This window comes from Falco cherrug, chromosome 5 (genome assembly GCF_023634085.1).
Source record: "Falco cherrug isolate bFalChe1 chromosome 5, bFalChe1.pri, whole genome shotgun sequence".
Classification (NCBI taxonomy): Eukaryota; Metazoa; Chordata; class Aves; order Falconiformes; family Falconidae; genus Falco; species Falco cherrug.
In genome coordinates, this window is record NC_073701.1 from 15,318,685 (window position 1) to 15,338,290 (window position 19,606).

Below are 19,606 nucleotides of genomic sequence, written 5' to 3' on the forward strand. Positions count from 1 at the left end.
ACAAACTGGAAGCTGGAATTTGAAATGCAATTGAAAATTCAGTGTAAGAAGGAAAAGGTGGTGGGACACTGCCATGGTAAAGAAGGCTGAAAATTAAAAAAAACCCACAAAGCTACTATTTTGATGTGCTAGTTTTTCAGCTCATCTAAAAGACAAAAGCAAGCTCTACACCACCGTACAATCCAACCATTTTGCTAAATAACCATCTATTGGAAGTAGAGCAAGTCAGGTTCCAATGATGTGTAGTTGTACGTGCACTCAAGAGCATGTGATTGAACTTGGAACTTCAGTTATTTGTGAGATGAATACATGTTAGATACAGTGTAACTTGTCTTATGTATATATTTAAAAGAAAAATATATGACATCATGGTATGCAAATATTATGTTATTTTCCTGAATCTAAAGAGCTGACTGGACCAGGGAGTGGTTCCAGAGATTTTTCTCCTGATGGTTGGTAGATCTGCCCTAGATATTTGCTGCTAGCACATAGAAAGGATTGGTGCAGAAATCTGTCAGTTGTTAGATGGAGAATTAGTAAAATGCTATGATTATTAGTCGCATTTTTTCTCCAGGAGTTACTTACAACATTAGCATTTTCTGTAATTCAGAATGAATTTTTTTTAAAGTATTTTAAAAGGTTCTTAGTCCAGATAGATTTGATTCTATGAGTTTTTAACTCTCTTCGCTTTTATCCTTCATTCTTGAAGCACTTTTTAATCCAAAAAAATGTTTTTTTTCCATCGCTGCTTCATATTCCCTTGTACTACATAATACCCTTAACCACCGTTCTTAATAGTTCACCAGGCATTATAGAGCTTGAAGTATCCTTTTGCTCCAGTAAGGGTGGTTACTACTCTGTCTGCGTAACTTCTGTAATATTCAGTGTTAGATTCTCATCAGTTAGTCAGGGGTGTGTTTTGTTGCCCACAGTCTCATTGCTTGTTTGCAAGTGTTGAAGCTGATTCTTGCTAATGATAGTTCATTATTCAGCTATAACTGACACAGTCCTTCTGCTAACAATATTACAGTATTACCACCTAGACTATGTTTCTGCCTAACCTTAAAACAGTTTTCCTTTAGAGTCCTTCCACTAATATCCCTATGTATGGCGCTGCATCCCTAGTTATGTAACTGCCCTCCTCCTATGCACTTGAATCGGGCAAAGGGGTTGTAGCAGCTTCTTTGTTGTTTTCCAAGTTAAAGTGATTTCAGGAAGCTATTTCCCTGGTGCAGGAATGAAGCAGATTATTCAAGAGGGTGTCAGTGAATGTATCCCAGTGATCAAACATCGCAAAACTTTTCCAGCTGCTCTATCTCTTCTGTCGATTTCCGTTACATTTTCATCCTTTTACCACTTGTTGTAGGGAACTTCTACTAGCTACTTCCTGAGATCCCACTTCTCCAACCATTTTCCTCAAGATGCTATAAATATTTGTGTTCAAGTTGAAGGGGACACTGTGATTACACCATGTGTGCAAATAGTAGTCACTGGTATATATACACACTTACTCCCTCAAACCCAGACATAAAGCCAGTGTTCTAATATGTTCTTCTCATAGAAGAAAAGTACCGCTTCTGAAGTACAGTGTTTTTATTTGAAATTAATTACATATAGGCTTTACTTTTTGCATAATTTATTAACATCACAAATTATTGTCTGTGTAAATGTGTGCCTTATCTTCTTGTTGCTCCTTGGCTATTAGTATTTTATTATCTGACATCCATTATTAGCATGTAGAGTACAGGCTTGATCTGAAATCATCACAAGCCTTTCATGCCAGTCTAACTCAGCTCCTTGGGGAATTTTACTACCGACATCTGAAGGAGTGGGTTTAGGTCATTGCTAACTCAAACACATTTTACAGGATGAAACTTCTTATTTTGCAGCCAGTGTGAATTTGATTTTTTCTTTTGTTCCAGACAGGTCAAATTCCATAAAGAAAAACTACTGGCTTTATGCAGTGAGAATGACAGGGGGGAAAAAAGGATGCTACTCTCACTGGAATAATACAAACATCTTTTTTAAACTGAGCTGAAATGGAAATTTAATGGCAAGACTCCTTTTGAGTTCCCTAGATTTACAGACTTCTGTTTGTAAAGTCATGTTTTACTTCCAAGTCATTGATGTACTAAGATTCACAATCTTAGTACTAAATTTTTAGAATCTGTACGCATGGTTGAAAGCTGCACTTAACAATTGGAAGCGTAACTTTCACTGGCTCCACAGGAGAAATGAAAGTAAGGGCACATGTAACAGGAAAGTTCCCAGAGCAGCTGTTCTCTGAGGCTGGTCTTCATTGTGTCAGAAAAGGAGAGAAGCAACGACAGTGGCAGTGGAGCAGAGATGTGGTCAGATACCAAGGTCATGGCTCAGAATGTGGATGAGGTTTGGCAGCTTTAGCTGTGTGGTTAGGAAGGAGATGCAGTTGTGGTTGCCTAACACAGGCACAATGCTCTCAGGGCAGGGACTAACAATGCTGAGAGGAAAGGGTTCAGCTCGGAGTAGGTAAGCTATGGCTCCATTTAAAAAAAGGATTAAATTGGATTAAGAATACTGAAACTTCAGACTGGTTTTATTTCAGTGCTATCAAGATCACAATGGCATGCACTTTTGGGGTTCATGAAGGCTTACTAGTTGTACTAGCAGCACAAGGAATGCATAATAAAGGCAGCAGCAGCGTGCAGTAGTGCCAGAACGCCATTTCTGACCACTAACTCTTAGATTTGCTTTGCAATAATATTGATACTTATATTCATTTAATGGAGTGAAACACATTTATGAAATCAGGGATGAGGGCAAGGCTTATATTTACAAGCAAAAAATGACAGATTATTTGGACATTACAGTATTTTTTCTTTAAAGTAGGAAATGAATGTCCACATAGCAAAATTTATCAGAGGATCTCGGATGATTGGCGTTGTGCTAAGTAAACTGCATACATGCGGATCTATATGGAAAGCTTGTAAAGACCAACCATTCTGAAGGCCTTGGGGCTTTAAAAATTTAGTAGCCAAATAAAAATTTTATTCAGCATTACACAGATCTGTAACCATGAACATATAGGGAAGTAACAGTTTGATCTACACTGTCTCTTTATTTTTTAAGTTAGGAGTAAATAAATTTAAGATGAGCTTATATCAGTCATTTGAAGCATGACAGACTATTCTCTCAAAATTAGTAGGAACAGAGATAGGAGCATCTGTATCACTTACCTGTTCAGTAATACTTTCAAAAATAGCATGAGAATTTGCACATGTGATTCCACTTAAGAAACAGCTGCCATCTTTGCAACATACAACTTAAAAGTATTGCACCTGAAAGATTCCTATCTGAAGTATTTCTGTGGAAGTAAGGCTCTTTAATCCTCAGGATTTAAGTGAAGTTATTTTCAGGAAAAGTGATTGAAAAAAAACCCCACTTTGTTTATTGGATCTCTGATTCTCTGAGAAGAAAAGACAGCAAGTAAAATTATACAGATTAAAAAAATCTTTATCAATTTATTGTACTGTTTACAAGGTCTGGCTGGGATGGGGTTAATTTTCTTCACAGCAGCCTGTATGATGCTGTCCTTTGGTGACCAGAATAGTGTAGGTAGCACACGGTATTTTAGCTGTTGCTGAACAGCCCTTACATAGGGTCAAGGCCACTCCTGTTTCTCAGTGTGCACCCCAGCGAGGAGGCCAGGGTGGGCGTGAGTCTGGCAAGGGACACGGCTGGCACAGCTGACCTGAACTGGCCAAAGTGATATTCCACACCACAGAACAGCATCCTCAGCAATAAAACTGGGGTTAGAGTTTATGCAAAAATTGCTCAGGGACTGGCTGGGCTTCCGTTTGCTAGTAGTGAGTGATTGCTTTAGCATCACTTGTGGGTTGGGTGTAGTTGTTGGTGTTGGGGTTTTTTCCTTATTCATTTATTGAATGGTCTTTATCTTGACCCATGAATTGTCATGCATTGCCCTTCTGATTCTCTTGCCCATCCCACTTGAGGCAGCGGGGGAGTGAGCAAGGGGCTGGGTGGTCATTAGCTGCCTACCAGGGGTAACCCACCACACAGTGACTACCAAATTCAGACTGTAATTCAGTCATCACATTATGGTCTTACTTGTGTATTTATTTTAATCAATGACACACATTTTACAATTTAAGGATTTGCTTGAAACTACATTTTATTACAGACATCACTCCTCCTCTGACCTGACGTTATCATCATTCTGCCTTCATTCTGTAGTCATCCTTCCCCCAGTTTTCATCCCCAAAGAAATGTGGGGTTTATTTTCCTTTTAAAATGAGCAAAGGACCCATCTAGGGATCAGAAGACACTTTTGCATGTCGTGTTAAGCAAACCACTTTGCAGTGATGAGCCAACTAAACTTCTTAGGGTCCTGTAGCCCTCTAGTACATTCTCACAGTGCAGTGCCTCTATCAGAGCACTGGATGATTGCAGAAAATGGAAGTATTTGGTTGCTTATGAAACATAAAGAACTAGTTTTAGTTCTTATAACACCCACTAGATGTATAAACAAGTCAGGCATAATCTTACGGGGCTGTTGGTTGCTTGTGGTGGCTTAACACAGGTGTAATTCACCTAAGCTAAGTTGTAGTAATAACATACGAAAAAAATTGGCTATACTATTATTTGCAAAGCTGGTTCTAGCAATAAATATCTTCCATTAAACTGTCCCAAACTTGAAACTACCATCTATACTGGAGGCTTCAAAAATTACTAATGTGTAAGTAGTTTAATAATGTAACTTTTAAAAGAAAAAATAAGTTAATATTCTTTAGCCATAAAAGGCATTCATTTTACCTGCATTTTGAAAAAAGGATGATTCTGTTGATAATGCATGATAAACAAAATTTGTGTTGCACTCCGAGGCTTTGCAGGTATCAAAGAAGAAAATTTTGTTTCCTAGGAGCAGCTGATATAATCAAAGTGCAGATATTCCAACTAAGAAAGAATAAGTCAAGATAGCTACAAAGTGAGAACTGTCAAACTGTTCAGGTTCTGATCAATTATATTTTCTCTATGGCTACAACTGAAGTAGTACATACATTAAGCCATCTATTTCAGATGAGAAATCTGTAGGTTCGGTGGAAATTTTCCTTCAGTTGGATAGGGAGAATGATGGACAAGGTGGGGAGAAAAAACCCAGACACATATGTTCAGGACATAAGCAGTCCCTGAAGGAGAGGAATGGGAAGACATTTTTCTTACTAGAGAGTTTATTGCACAGCTTTTTCGATACAGCGCGTATGTGTCTTCCTTTGAAGCATCTGAAGCTGGACATTTATCAGAGAAGGGTTAGATAAGTGCTCTTCTGCTGGATACTGTAATCAAAGACACTGTGGATAAGCATCACTATTGGAAGTGCAGCGCTACACTATGAAGGCTACCCCTTCACTTGCATTTATTTGGACCAATCATAAGACTTACTTTCTGTTTGTTGACATCAGGCATAGACTCACTTTTTTTCCTAGTAATGACGACTAGTGGAACTACACGCATTGTAATACATGTAATGCACCCTTGCAAGCAGGTACCAAACATGTACAAAACACTTGGGAACCTTTATAGATGCCCAACCACAGGCATCTCATGTGATTTGACTTGCCTTGGATCATCCACGCGTGCAGTGGATCTACAAGAGACCTGCTTCTCCTCCACTGAAAGCTGGAGACTAGACAGAACAGCCTAGGCAAATCTTAGCTGACACTGAAAAACAGTGTTCAAGTAACTCAGTCAAGCTCCTGTTCTTATTAGAAATCAAATACTTAGTTAAAAGTTCTGTTTAATTTATGGATTTCTCCCATGCCACACGTTACTTCCATTATTTTCTAGAGTTCAGTTTTCCAAAACCAAATGGTATGTAGTTAGAACTGATGTGATGATGGGACAGAGGGCAACCTCAGCAAGTTTCCTGTTGCTGTAGAAGTGGGAAGAGTGGATGATATGCCATAGGGCTGTGCTGCTATCCAGAGGGAACTGGACAGGCTGGAGAAATGGGCTGACAGGAACCCCATGAAGTTCAACAAGGTGAAGTGCGAAGTCCTGTGTGGTGCTGCCAGCAGGCTGAGGGAGATGATCCTTCCCCTCTACTGAGCACTGGTGAGGCCACACCTGGAGTGCTGTGTCCATTTCTGGGGCTTCCCAGTACAAGCGAGAAATGGAACTACTGGAGCAAGTTCAGCAAAGGGCCACTGGATTATTAATGTGGCTGGAGCATCTCTCATATGCAGAAAGGCTGAGAGAGCTGGGACTGTTCTAGTCAAAGGAAGAGAAGGCTCAGGGGAATTTATTGATGTATATAAGTACCTGAAGGGGAGGATGTAAAGAAGACTGAGCCAGGCTCTTTTGGGTGGTATCCAGTGACAGGACCAGAGGCAAAGGACACAAACTGAAAGAAAGCAGTTTCTCTCTGAACGTCAAGAAAACATTTTTTCATTGTGGGAGTGACTGAGCACTGCCACAGGTTGCCTGGGGAGGTTCTAGAGTCTCCATCCTTTGAGATGTTCAAAGGACATGGTTCTGGGCAGCAGGCTGTAGGTGGAACTGCTTGAGCAGAGGGCTTGGACCAGATGACCTCCAGACATCCCTTCCAACTGCAATCCTTGAATTTTTTCAAAATTTAATCAATAATGGAACACTTTCATTATTGCTATTAATTCCTAATTAAGGGGGAGTTCAGGGGAAGTAAGTGCTTGTTCAAACAGATATACTTTCATGCAATTACATGCTTTGTGGATTTTGCAATGAAATTTGAGCATGTAGATTTGTTGCAACAGTTACAGAGGGTTTTGCAAACCTAGGGCTAGAGACAGAATTTCTTTGCTGATTATAGCATCCTCAGATTTGCAACACAGGTTTTTCCAGACAGGGCAGAGTACCAAACTGAAGAGAACAGGTATGTAATTAGTTTTCTCAATATCTGTGTTCCTTTAGAAGTAGCATTCTTCTCACATTTTCAGTTCCTAACTGAATTAATCTACAAAAGGATTTTCTTTTTTGTTAAAGTAATGATGACAGGTATGTGTGTGTGCACGTGCCAGTGTGTGTGTATATATATAAAAATGTAAGCTGTTCAGAGTGGGTTTCCTTCACTCTGAGAGCAGTACAAACCTTGTTTTCTCTTGTTTAGTACTCTGTTTTTGTTCTAGGCTCCCTCTATACACACAAATAAAGAAGTAATCTCCACTGTCACAACCCTTAAAATGTCACTAGACCTACAGAAAGAGAGTGAGAGATTCTTGAAAACAATATATTTTACAAAATTGAGAAACAGAAGTGTTAGGAACAGGCTTTTTTAAGCAACATCGAATGAAATGAGGATTAGATGAATAAGGTGCACAGATGCAATTATAGATCAACAGGATCTGTGTGCAGAGAGTTACAATACTGTTAAGGTAAATCCATGCAAGTATCCGTAACCTCTTGTACTGGTAAACTGATACAAAAATCATATACCAAGTTACAAAGGTTAATATTGTATAAAGTGAATATCCTTTATTAATTGGTGTAACCTTATGAAGTACAGCTACCCACAACATTGCTGTGCCTCTGTTCTTTAATCAGAGTAAAAACTTTTCACTGCTAAGAGTATTCGGACTCTTGACATCTACATTTCCTTATGTAGATAAGAAAAGTAAGTTTTCCTTGAAGTGTAAGGCCTTTGGGGGGGTCTGTACAGGACATGTAATCTTAAATGATGTTGTAAGGCCTACCATAACACAAACTATACATCAGTTAAAATGTCGGCAGTATGTGGAATCTCCTATTGTCTCTTAACAAGATTTTTCAAATCAACCAGGAAGTCACGTGTGGCTGCTTACGAACACGCTGGCAGGGATTTATCCCCTGCCCCTCGGCACGGCTGGCTGGCGCAGGGAAACTAAGACGATTGCACAGCTCCCAGCTCAGAGCTGTTTGCAACCGGCAGGCTTAGGGCACGGTCAGAGCTTGCATCTGCCCACGGTCTTACCATGTAGGTGTAACGCCACTGTACCTCTCACCACACAACAATCGGCGTCAAGTCAGCATTCAAAGGGTATGTGTGGAGAGCATTTCTTTTTTTCTTTTTTTTTTTTTTTTCCCCAGAAAAAGTGTTGGTGAAAAAATGTTCTCAGAGACATAATAAACACTTTACCTAAGAATTTAATAAAAGAGAAATGTGAAAACTCCCAGGAATAGCTGTATTTCTATTAATTCTGTCTGTTTGCAAATTCAGAGTTGTTCAGATCTGTTGTAGTGTTTTGTAATTACTATTTCTGGCAGAATAATCTGTATCAAAGTGTGACCTTTACAGTAGAGAAGATATTTCGTGTCAAGAACAGTGACTGTAAATCAAGTGATATCAAACTTTTATTGCGGTTTTTACATAGACTTTTTGTTTTTCTGAAGTCATCCCAGGAGAATCAAACATTAACATTGTTGGGTGTTTATAGATATACATATATTTAGAACAGCGGTATGATAACATTTCCCTGAATATTTTTGTGCTTCTTGGCATGGAGGGCATTTCTTCTCTTCCCTTAAAAGAAATAATAGTAATCAGAAACATAGTAACAATAAATGTCAAGATACAACAAGATGCTAAATATTGTAATCTTTTAGTACTAGATGTTATGATGCTGAAAGTTCTGAATTTTTAAGGTTTTTCAGAAATCAAACAATTGTTTAAGCTTAACTAGTGAAAAATTATAATTCATAACTTACAGATAACACAAGTGACTCACAAAGCCAATATTTTTCTTTGTTTTACAGTGTTGTCTGCACATTTTCGGGTCTGCGAGCCATATACAGACTACAAAGGTCGCTACCACTTTGGTTTTCACTGCCCCCGTCTTTCTGACAATAAATCTTACATCTTTTGCTGTCACCATAACAACACAGTGTTTAAATACTGCTGCAATGAGACAGAATTTCAGACTGTTATGCAGATGAACTTAACAGGCAATGCAGATGGATATATGCATAAGTAAGTAAATGAGTTTTAAAGTACTCTTCACCAAACTGTGCCTGCTCTAATAACATATTCTGAGGTGTGCTTAATGATGGAAGCAATTAGAATAATTGCACATACAGGAAAACATTACTAAATGTTTTTTGCTGTTAGAACTCCTAAAAGAAAGGATATTTTAGCTTTGCTTTCTTTGCTTTGACATGGGCTATAAACATTGCTAGAAGAGAATTTATGTAAAAGTTGCATATAAATGTATCAAATATAAAGTTACATATAAAAATTACAAAAGTCCTCTCCCCTGACCCCAATCTGATCCAAACTATGTTTAAATGTGTATCAGTAAAAATAAACCCCAAAGCTGTTTATAGGGGAGGGAGGGAGGGAGTTGACATTTTCCATATCAACCCAAATGCACTATTTTGAATCTTTGATGTTTTGAATATAAATGTCTTGTAATCACTAACCTTGGGGATAGAATGTATTTCCTTATACCAACATTGTGTGGTCTCCTTGCATGTTACCTGGGGCCTGCCCTCTAAGATAAAGGTCTGTAACTATTTTCCTGAAGAATCAGTAAGTAGCAAGTAGATCTTTTTTACTGATGTTTATAACAAATTCTTCACTTGTCATCTGACTTCTGTTTGGTATCTGATATTTTGGCCACACTAATCTGCTGCGATTTCTTTTGGTGCAGAGGGCAACTTTCAGTTGATGCAAATCCCCCAAGGTCAAATTCTGATCTAGCTGCCATTTTATTTTGGTATCCAGCCCTTCCAGGGCAAGGAAAGGACAGATTGAGGACAAAAGTAATTCCATTCTATAGATTTTTGTTTACATCAGGGATTTTAGTATTTTTTTCTGAAGTGCAAACTTTAGTCAATGTGTCATCATTCATTCCTATAGAAGCAGGTGCAAGGCTGCTAGGAGGCTATGGTGCTGGAATACTGATGTCTGCTCTTTTAACTTATGGTGTGCAGCTGCAGCCAGCAGCAGCCAGCTCATGGAGTCAGCAAACTGTCGTCTTCCTTAACAACCTCTTCTCATACAGCTCTGCCTGGAGAAGTTGGAATCTGGCATAGATGCAGAGGTTGCATACTCTAACTTTACAGGTGTTAAGGTGACAATCACCTACTATAAAAGAAGACCGCGTACTTGTAGTGTAATAGAAAGATAAAAATAGAATCTACCCATATAAGATACCTTTAAATCAATGTGGGTCTATACCGTCTTATTACTGTATGCGTGGCTATGTCCTTGAGGTGAAATTTCCTTGCCTTGGCCTTGTAGTACATCTAGGAACATCATGAGAACATATCACACAGAATGCTAGGGAGACACTTCAAGTCTAACAGGCCCATTATAGACCATCCATTTTTCTCCACCTCTTGTGCAGCCTGGACAGTCTAGAAGCTGGTAGCACCCTCACCTGGGACTGCCCAACGCTGCCAAGGTATATGCCTTGAGGCAACCTGGTGGAGTTTATACCACTGTATGCCACAGTGCCCCTATGCAATGCATACTCTATATACACTCCATGGTAAAAGTAGGATCTGCTCCCCCTTTGTTTACTGGGATGGCCATGCTACCATGGCAACAATCGGATGCCAGACTTGAAGAGAGATCCTCACAAGACTCAGTACTGAAGGGCTGTGCATGCAGTTGCAGACAATGCCAAAAACTGCTTCACATTCTAGAGTGATGAAAAGAGAGTCTCAAGAATGGACTAGTGTGGCTATTGCCCCCACACTTTCCCAGTTCTTTGTCTTGCAGACAGCAAATTTGCTTTATTTCTTCCTTGCTTTTCTGTAAACCCTGCACTGTAAACACTGCTGAGCAACCAAGTCTGCCTAACAGGCAGCTTCATCACAGAGTTTGGGATGTTACTGGCCGATTGTAGTTCAGCCAAGTAGAAAACCAGTATTTCAGGCTTTTTCCAATATCTTAGTAGCTCCTCTGTGTAATCATGGGCAGAGCTTACTAAGGGAAGGCCCTTCTGTTTTTCACCAACAGCCTGAAATGGACAGGTAAATCAGCCACTTTCCAAAGCAGACATGCACAGAACAGGTACAGTCTGATTGCACAGTATGCCCTTGGATGTAGAACATTCCTCTGCCTCCTGCATTCTCTGTTTTCATGCCCACTCACATCTCGACATGTGCACAGACATGCACACACACCCACAGAAATATAGAGCTGTTCGTATTATAGAGCTGTTGTGTGTGAGCAGTTCCTCAATGGGAAAAAGGTAATTTGGTATTCTTATGAACTACAGTATTTAATGAAAATACATACAACATAGTGTAAGTATTACATTAGTTTTCATTTAGTAATCTTTAAAAGAAAAAAGTCACCTCGTTCAGCTGTGAAGGAGAAAGAGCTCTCTGTAGTCTTTGTTAGTAAGAGTCATGGTTGAGAACCATCTGCAGACTATTTACCATGTATGTCTTCAGTACAGACTTTTCTGTGGACATTAGCTATGTGGGGGTTTGTGTGTTGGGGTTTGTTTTTTTTTTTCCTTCTTTTTTAAATCTTTTGCAGTGGTATGTGAAATCATGCTAAATGAAATAAAAAGCTCCTGGAGGTGTAGCTTAGAGAAGTGCAATAGTGAAACTGGTATTGCCTTTTTGTAACTTCCGGAAACATCACTTCTGGTAAATCAGTTAGGGCCAGGAAAACAGACATTTCTATGTAAAGCTCCACCAATGCAGTAAGACAGAGGGAGAGAGATCTCCTCACCCTGAACTCAACTTCCTGATAATTATAGAATGCTGTGGAGGAGCAGAAAGAAATAAAGCCTAGATGCATACAATAAAAAAAAATTATAAAAAGCATCTTACTTAATACACTCTGACTTTATTTACCATATATGATGATTAACTTTATTTAGATTCTAATACAGCCTGGGTTCACTTTACAGTAACGAAGTCAGCTCTTTGTTTAGATCTAATTTCACACACCACTGAAAAAAATTCTGATGAAACCTATCATACTGTGACTGGGGAGATTCATATGGGATATGGGAATAGCAACAAACTGAAAAAAAGGATTATAGTTTTCAGGGAAGAGTGATTCAATATTATTTTTTTTGTTTATTTCAATGTTATTATTTGGTTTATTTTTCCCCTTAGCCATTCTTGCGATCATCAAAACACATTTCTTGTTTTATAATACAGTTGAGGGAAAAAATTAATGAAGTGACTTGAGACTTCTTTGTCATGGCATAGCTAAAAACACACATTTGTCCTCTACAGTAACACAATGTAACTATAGCCAGGTTTGTTTACCTTTTTCCATTATGATAACAAAGTATTTTTGTGGTTTTATAAGTGCAGAATACTGGGCTACTCTATCTTTGTGCTCATGCAGATTAATCAGTCTATAATATTTTTGAATGTGAACAATTCATTTAGTATTAAATATAGAAATACCAATGATGTCTAACAGACAAGAAAAGTTCTGTCATCCAAAGTATTTTTCCATAAAGCTTTGTCTAATAAGTTGTTTAACTATTCTTAAAAATAGTATTCATTTGAATCTAGTATTCATACTCTCTTAGAAATAGAAAATACATTTTCTATTATACATGTTGTGGTGGATTATCAGCAGTATACTATGCTAGGGGTCCTTAATCTGATACTGGAACAGTTTATGGCAGTCTGTAATGCATCCATGGTTTTCCTTCTCTCTTAGTCCAGTTTCTCAGGGTTGAATGGCTTTTGCATGACACACTACAATATCGCACCAAAAGCAACATGAAGATAGAATAACACTACCTTTTTCCATGTACCACGTCCCCTGCAGAGCTGGCATTTGCTTAAATATCTCCCAGAAAGTAATCTTTATAAGAAACAAAATAATAATATAAATCAATTCCCCTACCAACTACTGCAAAAAGACGTAATTTAGCTAGGAAGAGCTCTCGTAGGTACTACAGCAACAGATTCTACAGGAAAACACAGGATTGGGTGAAGAACTTGAGATAATAGTGAAAACAAAAAAGGGGAGGGAAAAATCACATTCGAAGTGTACATGCAAAAAACTGCACAGATTTCCTCACTGTTAGAAGTACCAAGGCATTTGCTAGGATGTAAGCTTGCATTTCCTTGGGGCAACGCTTAAAAAGTGTTACTACTGCAAGTAACAGCCCCGTTTAAAGGAAAATAGGGAAAGAAACAGTTTCCGTGGCCATCTGCCCACATTTAAAGTCTGCAGCTGTAGAATTCTGCTCACAATTGTTTTGATTTGTTGGGTTTTTTAAGCCTGAATTCCCAAATGAGTTATTTTCTGTTCATGTGCTGCACATAAAACCCAACAAACTCTTCTAAAAAATAATATAGCCTGGTGCTAACATGCTTGTCATCTGTCTCAAAAAGTTAATGAATTAGGTGGAAGTTATCACATGGGTAAGAATAATAATAAAAGAAGTTGTATTTTCATTTGTGTATAGGGATGTTAGAGAAATCTAAGCAGGATTCTGTAGATGGAATAGGATAAGATGGATGGTAAAAGTATTTTTTGTTCTCAGAGAGCCCAATCCAAGACTCCCATGAAGTCAGAGCAAATAATTCCAGTTATACAAATGGGCTCTGTATCAAGGCTATACCATATATACATCATATTTCCATAAAAGACCAAATATCTTAAAATAATGAGCTACTTAGCTTTTCAATATGTCCATGAATTACCCTGTTTCACAGACAAGCTAAAAGGAAATTGTCTTATAACTGTTACTCCAGATTTGGCTTCTGTCTCTGTCTGCCAGCAGCAGCAGGGGACTGGGCAACGTAGCTTTAGAAGCTATTTTCAGTGTTATATTGCTAAACCTGGTGCTGAACCTAAACAGAAACCTCCAAAATGACTGATCGGGAGAGGCAGGAGCACTAGCAGGGCAGGGCAAGCTTTCCAGCTGGGGAAGGGGAGAGGAAATACAACCATACCAAAACAACTTCTTGTATTTGATTGTCCCTGTGAAGGAGCAAAGCTCCATAATGTGAATCTCAGTAAATTTGGAACCTGTTCACACTTTATTTTTAATCGAAACAAAACTTCTACACAAAAGGGAAGGAACATCAGATTGCAAGGTGAAACTTTTTACAATAAAATAATTCAGTTCAATAAAATGAGAGCAAGTCCTAGGAGTTTTTTGATTCCCAGTTGTTTTCTGTGTCACTGGCCTTACTGTTACTCAGTGTAAGCAAGATTAAGATACCTGATTAATTTTTAGGCAAGTTTTAATTTTTACTATAATTAGTAGACATCAGCAAAATTAATATTTTCTACCATCTTAATAGTTTAAGAAAACATCAAAGTATGGCATTTCCTTCTGTGTACAAAACATACTACTTGGTAATTTTGAATGTCATTTTTCACAAGGCCCTTTTGATAGTGCTATTGTCCTACTGTCTGTTAATTAAAATAAAGCAGCCTTTCATTTTTGTACTTATGAGAAACATGCTGTTTAGAAGGTGCAGATAGAGAACTTGCATATGGCACAATTAATAAATTGTTGCTTTAAACCGTAACACTCAAAATAGCTCTAATTTTTGCTAACTGAAATTTTGATGGGTGAAACTAAATACCTAAAATACAAACAAATTCTTTTGAGTTAAATATAAGAAATGTTCCTGCCTCTCATATTGTTGCCAAAACAAAAATAACGTTTTCTAATATTTCCATTTTTAGTGTGGGTCAAATACAACTCACCTATTTGTGAAATACAACTCATATTTGTAAAATTGATCCTATAAGCATAAGTAATGAAGAAGAACAGGATTTGTTACAGTGGATTTCTTCCTGACTTCTCCAGCCTGAACTTCATTTTATTTATATTAGCAGGAAATAGAAGAGTTTATCCCAATAGGAATAAGTCCACTGAAAAGTCGAGTAGCACTGCTGAGAAGCCTGGATTAACCAGATCCTGTTACACTTTCAAGTGCCTGGACTGCAAAGATTTTAGTGCATTGCAAAGGTCTACCCACTGTTGCGTGAAGTTAGGCATGCATGTGTAAGTCTTTAGTGGAGGTGAAGACTCTTGAGTTAAGGGTTTTCAGAAGCACACTGTATTCTGTCTGCTTCCGATCCTCCTGGAAATTTACTGATTGATATATTTTTATTTTTTTTTTTTTTAATCTTAGACTTGCATAATCCTAAAGTTACACAGGAAGGGACCCATTCACAGCTCTGATCTTCTTCCTGTTGCTTACAGTTATTTGCTGTGGAACTTCATTTAATCTAAGCATGTTATGTCTGCATAGTGGAAAAGCCATTCCTTGGAGAGGAGAATCAGTCTCACTAAGTACTGACGGGCAGCAACACAGAAATTAAAATTCTGATTTCTTACCAGATTTCTTGTTTCAAATCCTGATTTTAAAGTATAAAATGAAAGAGTCATACCAAAGTTTAAATGGAAGCACAAGTTCAAAGCAGAGACTTGAAATGTTTTAGATCCAAAAAGGCTTGGGACATGTTTTTTGAAATGTCAAAATACTTTTCTGGCTCACATCTATAATATGTCTTCTCAGCCTTTTTTCTTCTCACAGCACTTCTGTTTTGTTCAATGTTCTGGTAAAATACAGTTCCCTCAAAGTTTCTCTGAAAGAGACCATAGTTGAGTGTGTGTTCAATTTTATCCATATAAGTTCAGGTTCATGTGGGGGTGGGTTGCCCACCTATTTGATATAATTTTTCTCCAAGAAAGTCTTCCTAATGACGTTTTTTACTAGTATCCCCTCTGCTTGCTGTTGTTTTTATAGTCTCTGGTGTGCATACTTCCACATTAGCTCATAGGTCTAGATTAGCTTTCTTCATTGTATACCTTAACAATCTTATTCTTAACTCTTTCTTTTCCTCTCTGTTCTGGCCTCATCCTACCTACTGGCGCAGTTTCCAATCCAAACTACATTCACACCTGGCAATCATTTTTATTTTAATAATACCGCATCCCCAGTAGAGCTTTAGCATTTCTTCCCCTTTTTGATCTCCAAATTCTTGACCCCTTATACCTTTTCCTCTTTTCCCCCTCACCTTTCTTTTAATATCTTTAGTCACCTGTCATGGTTTTACAGCTCTTTTTTTTTGGCCTTTACATATATATACATGTTACAACTACACCAACATATACAAACAAATGTAGTATATATTTTCCTTCCTGTGGAATGCATTGATCTTGTCAATGTTTTTCCCTTCTAAATTTATTACCAGTGAACTAAGGGATCTTTAGCAGTTGCTTTTGAAAGCCTATACTTCTAGTAGTATCTTCTGTATCCAGCAGTAATTAATTCTTAAATTCAGAGCAAATTCAAGCACATTAAACACCTTTTAAGACAAGTGGTTTATAATGCATGTCAGCAGTGAATGTTTTCAATGGCATAATAATAATAATAATATAGTTTCAATAGAAGCAAAAATCTGTGTTTCAATAGACACTCCTCAGTCTCAATTATTACAGTGTATTTTCATATGGTTAACGGTCACTGTCATAAATGCCCTGTCACTTTCCATAGGGTGGCTGTCTGGGAGTAAGAATTTGCAGAATAAGACGCACAACCCATCAGCCATGTGCGTATTGGTGGTCTCACTTAAAACATTGAAGCTAACTGTACACCAGATTTCTGTGCTGATACAAATACACAGATGAGAGAGAGAGAAATTAAAATGCGTATAAGACACGGGGCCTTCATTTTTAAAACCTCCCATGTCATGCATATAGCAGTATTTAAACTGAAATAATAAATAATTTTTAGGGATACATGCTTTAGAACAAGATTTTTGTTTATCTCTCTATATATTATATTTATATAATTAATGAAACAAACAGCTTTGATAAACTAATGTGATGACCATTACTGATATAGGAGATAACTTTTGGGTTCCCTTTTTATCTTTCACAGCAACTACAGTGCACTGTTAGGAGTGTGGATCTATGGCTTTTTTGTGGTGATCTTGCTGATACTGGACCTTTTATATTACTCTTCAATGAACTATGATATTTGCAAATTTTACCTGGCACGGTGGGGAATCCAGGGAAAGTGGATGACACAGGGACAGAGCCGCTGGATTAACCCTGCTCAGGATCCAAGCCAAGTCCAGGCGCAGCCTCAGCCAGAGACACAGCCTCAAACTCAGCCACAGCCTCAAACATCACAGACAGTACATACTTTAAAAGGAGATGCTTTAAGTCCATCCCTGATGTCTTTTCAGGGTACATCTGCCTGGTAAGTAAGTTAAGTCATATTGTGATATATTTTTTGACTCTTGTTTTGTAGTGCAAAAAATCGCCTGTATTTGGAAGTGGCTGCAAATTCAGGCAGAACAGCACCATTTTGAGCACATAATTCTTTACATCATGAACTGTCTTACAGAATTACTGCTTAGGGGTGATTTCTTACTCTGGTATATACTAAGTCGTGTTTTAATACTGCGCTCAGAGAAACAGGTGTTGCCATTTTTCAGTTCTAAATAGTTTTGCTACTCTGTTGTACAAGTAAACTACAAATCTTTTTTGACATCAACCATTATAAAATTAATTTTAATCTGGTGTAAAAGACTAATTACTATGTGCATCTATCTGTTGGTCTGGGTTTAAAAGACTATAAATGACAACACTGAAATAACTTCAGTGCGAGATGTCAGAAATCCATACTATTTATGGCATGAGACACAGAAACAGGATAAAAACCAGGTTAGTTTTTTTATATGTATAGCCAAAAAAGCATAGCTTGATCTCATTTGACAGAGTGATGCAAGTAGGGTACTGTAAAGTTAAATGTTACAAAACCAAAAGAAAGCCCCCCAGTAAACCCAGACCAAATGGGAGACAGATATTTCAGGAGCAGGCAGAACACACAAACAAAGGATGAGAGCTGAATAAAACGATGCTCTGAATAAGGTGTCAAGAAAGGCAGGGACTTTTTTCTCAGCAAGAAAACATAAAGATTCGGAAAGTGGGACGAGAAGGGACAGGGTCACCATTGTGTTTTGGGAGTGTTCTAGAAGGCTGAGTGTTGAGTTCTGGCAAAATAAAGTGATCCAGTAATGAGTAGGGTGAAAAAGGTGACACCAGTTCCTGAAGCTGTAGAGCTTATAAAGCCACAACATTGACCTTGGTCTGAAATTTTGGGTAGCACTGTGTCGCAGGTGGGATGATGGTGGCAGTAGTCCTTTTATTTCATAACTTGCCCTTTAATTTTAAGTGTGAATCCAGAGCAAATATGGTTGAAGATTTTTCATAATAGAAAAGGTAGTGATAGTGTTACCCAAGGACATAGGGATCAGGGAAAGAGGACATTGGTACTAGATGTATCCGCTGCAGGTCAGACGTAAGGACCATTCTAGCAGGCCTTGCCCAAGCAGAAGAGTCTAGCAGTGCTGCTTAAGATAAGAGACTTGTTCGTGCTTTAGTTGTAAGCACTCTTCTTTCCACCACTTCTTCCTCTTTTTTTGTTTCTTCTAATCCCTTCATCGTTTTTGCACATTGATTTCCCAATCTTGTCAGAATTTCCATACAGGTTAAGACCAACAATTGTAGTACAACAGTTATATTCTAGTTTAGTACATGTGTGTATATATAAAAAAAACATAATGACGATTACGTGGAAAAAAAAAACCAACCATGAAAAAAGTAAGAGCCTGGTTATACCACTTGGAAATTCTCCATACTATTACAAATTAAATGAAACTATTCAAAAATTCTTGAAGGATTCTTCGTCATTTTCCATTTCTTACCTTGTTGTTCTGTTTCTTTGCTTTTTTTGAAGCATTAAACGGGGAATGTATGTTAGGATCAGGTGAGCCATATCCCAAATGCTCCTTTTTCTGTGTTTGCAGGAGATGAGCATTGATAAAGTCACTCCAGTAACCCTCACCCCTTCCCTGGTGAACCGTCTGTCTGTGCTCCCCTCAGTTCCCATAAAATTGTTTCTTTTTTCCCTAATCCTTTCATTGTTCAATGGAAGAAATAGGTAGATGTTTCCTTAGCAAAACCATATTTATCCATTGTATTTCAGCATGTAGAACGCTACAAGAGATGCCATATTTTCAGACTTATAACCTGCAACTTTTGAAACTCTCAGCTCCTTAACTAAGTGCATAAATAGTCCGAGTTGGATACATAAAAAATACCAAGAAAAAGGTAGTAGACACTGGTGATCACAGGCAAGGTGTTTAGCATGCGAAGGAGGTTTTTGAGGAAACAGCTCCCTCAGAAAATGACAGGCTTGTGTACTACAGCAATTGTTAAGACAGTGGGGAGTAAGGGGAGGTTGCCTGGCTCTTTATTTCTCCATTAGATAATCTGCAGGTTATATACATGAAACTATGGTAATTTTGCCATATAGAAATCAAGCTTAGTTTCAGAGTCCGGTTCTGCTGCAGTCTATATTTGATGAACAACCTCAGTACTGTCTTCTCAAAATGTGCTATCAGTGAAGAAGTGCAGTGGGGTTACTGAATTTATATTTTCCATTGCTGGTTTTAAAATTGCCTAATCTATTAATATCTTTCTGTATTTTATACCTCAATTTCCATTATTCTAGATGATGACACCAACCTCTTAGATGCTTTGGTAACAGCAAGTTTCCAGTCTATGAAATCAAGTTTTCAGTTTGTGTTGGCATTTGTAATGTGACCTAAGCTTATCCTAGCTTT

General features: G+C 38.0%; 1 protein-coding gene across 5 annotated transcripts in view; it reads left to right on the forward strand.

Annotated features, from left to right (window-relative positions):
• Nucleotides 1–19,606, forward strand: part of SHISAL1 (shisa like 1) — an 86,804-nt gene that overhangs the window by 40,535 nt on the left and 26,663 nt on the right. For 3 of the 5 annotated variants that reach the window (XR_008732516.1, XM_027797480.2, XM_055712211.1), the window contains exons 3-5: nucleotides 8,764–8,977; nucleotides 16,852–17,175; nucleotides 18,718–18,747. Coding sequence is in view for 3 of the 5 variants with exons in the window: in XM_027797480.2 (XP_027653281.1) it covers nucleotides 8,764–8,977; nucleotides 16,852–17,175; nucleotides 18,718–18,747 (568 nt within the window). In the remaining 2 variants the exon portion in view is untranslated. The remainder of the gene's footprint in view (nucleotides 1–8,763; nucleotides 8,978–16,851; nucleotides 17,176–18,717; nucleotides 18,748–19,606) is intronic. The other 2 variants (XR_008732517.1, XM_027797482.2) reach the window with 1 other exon arrangement.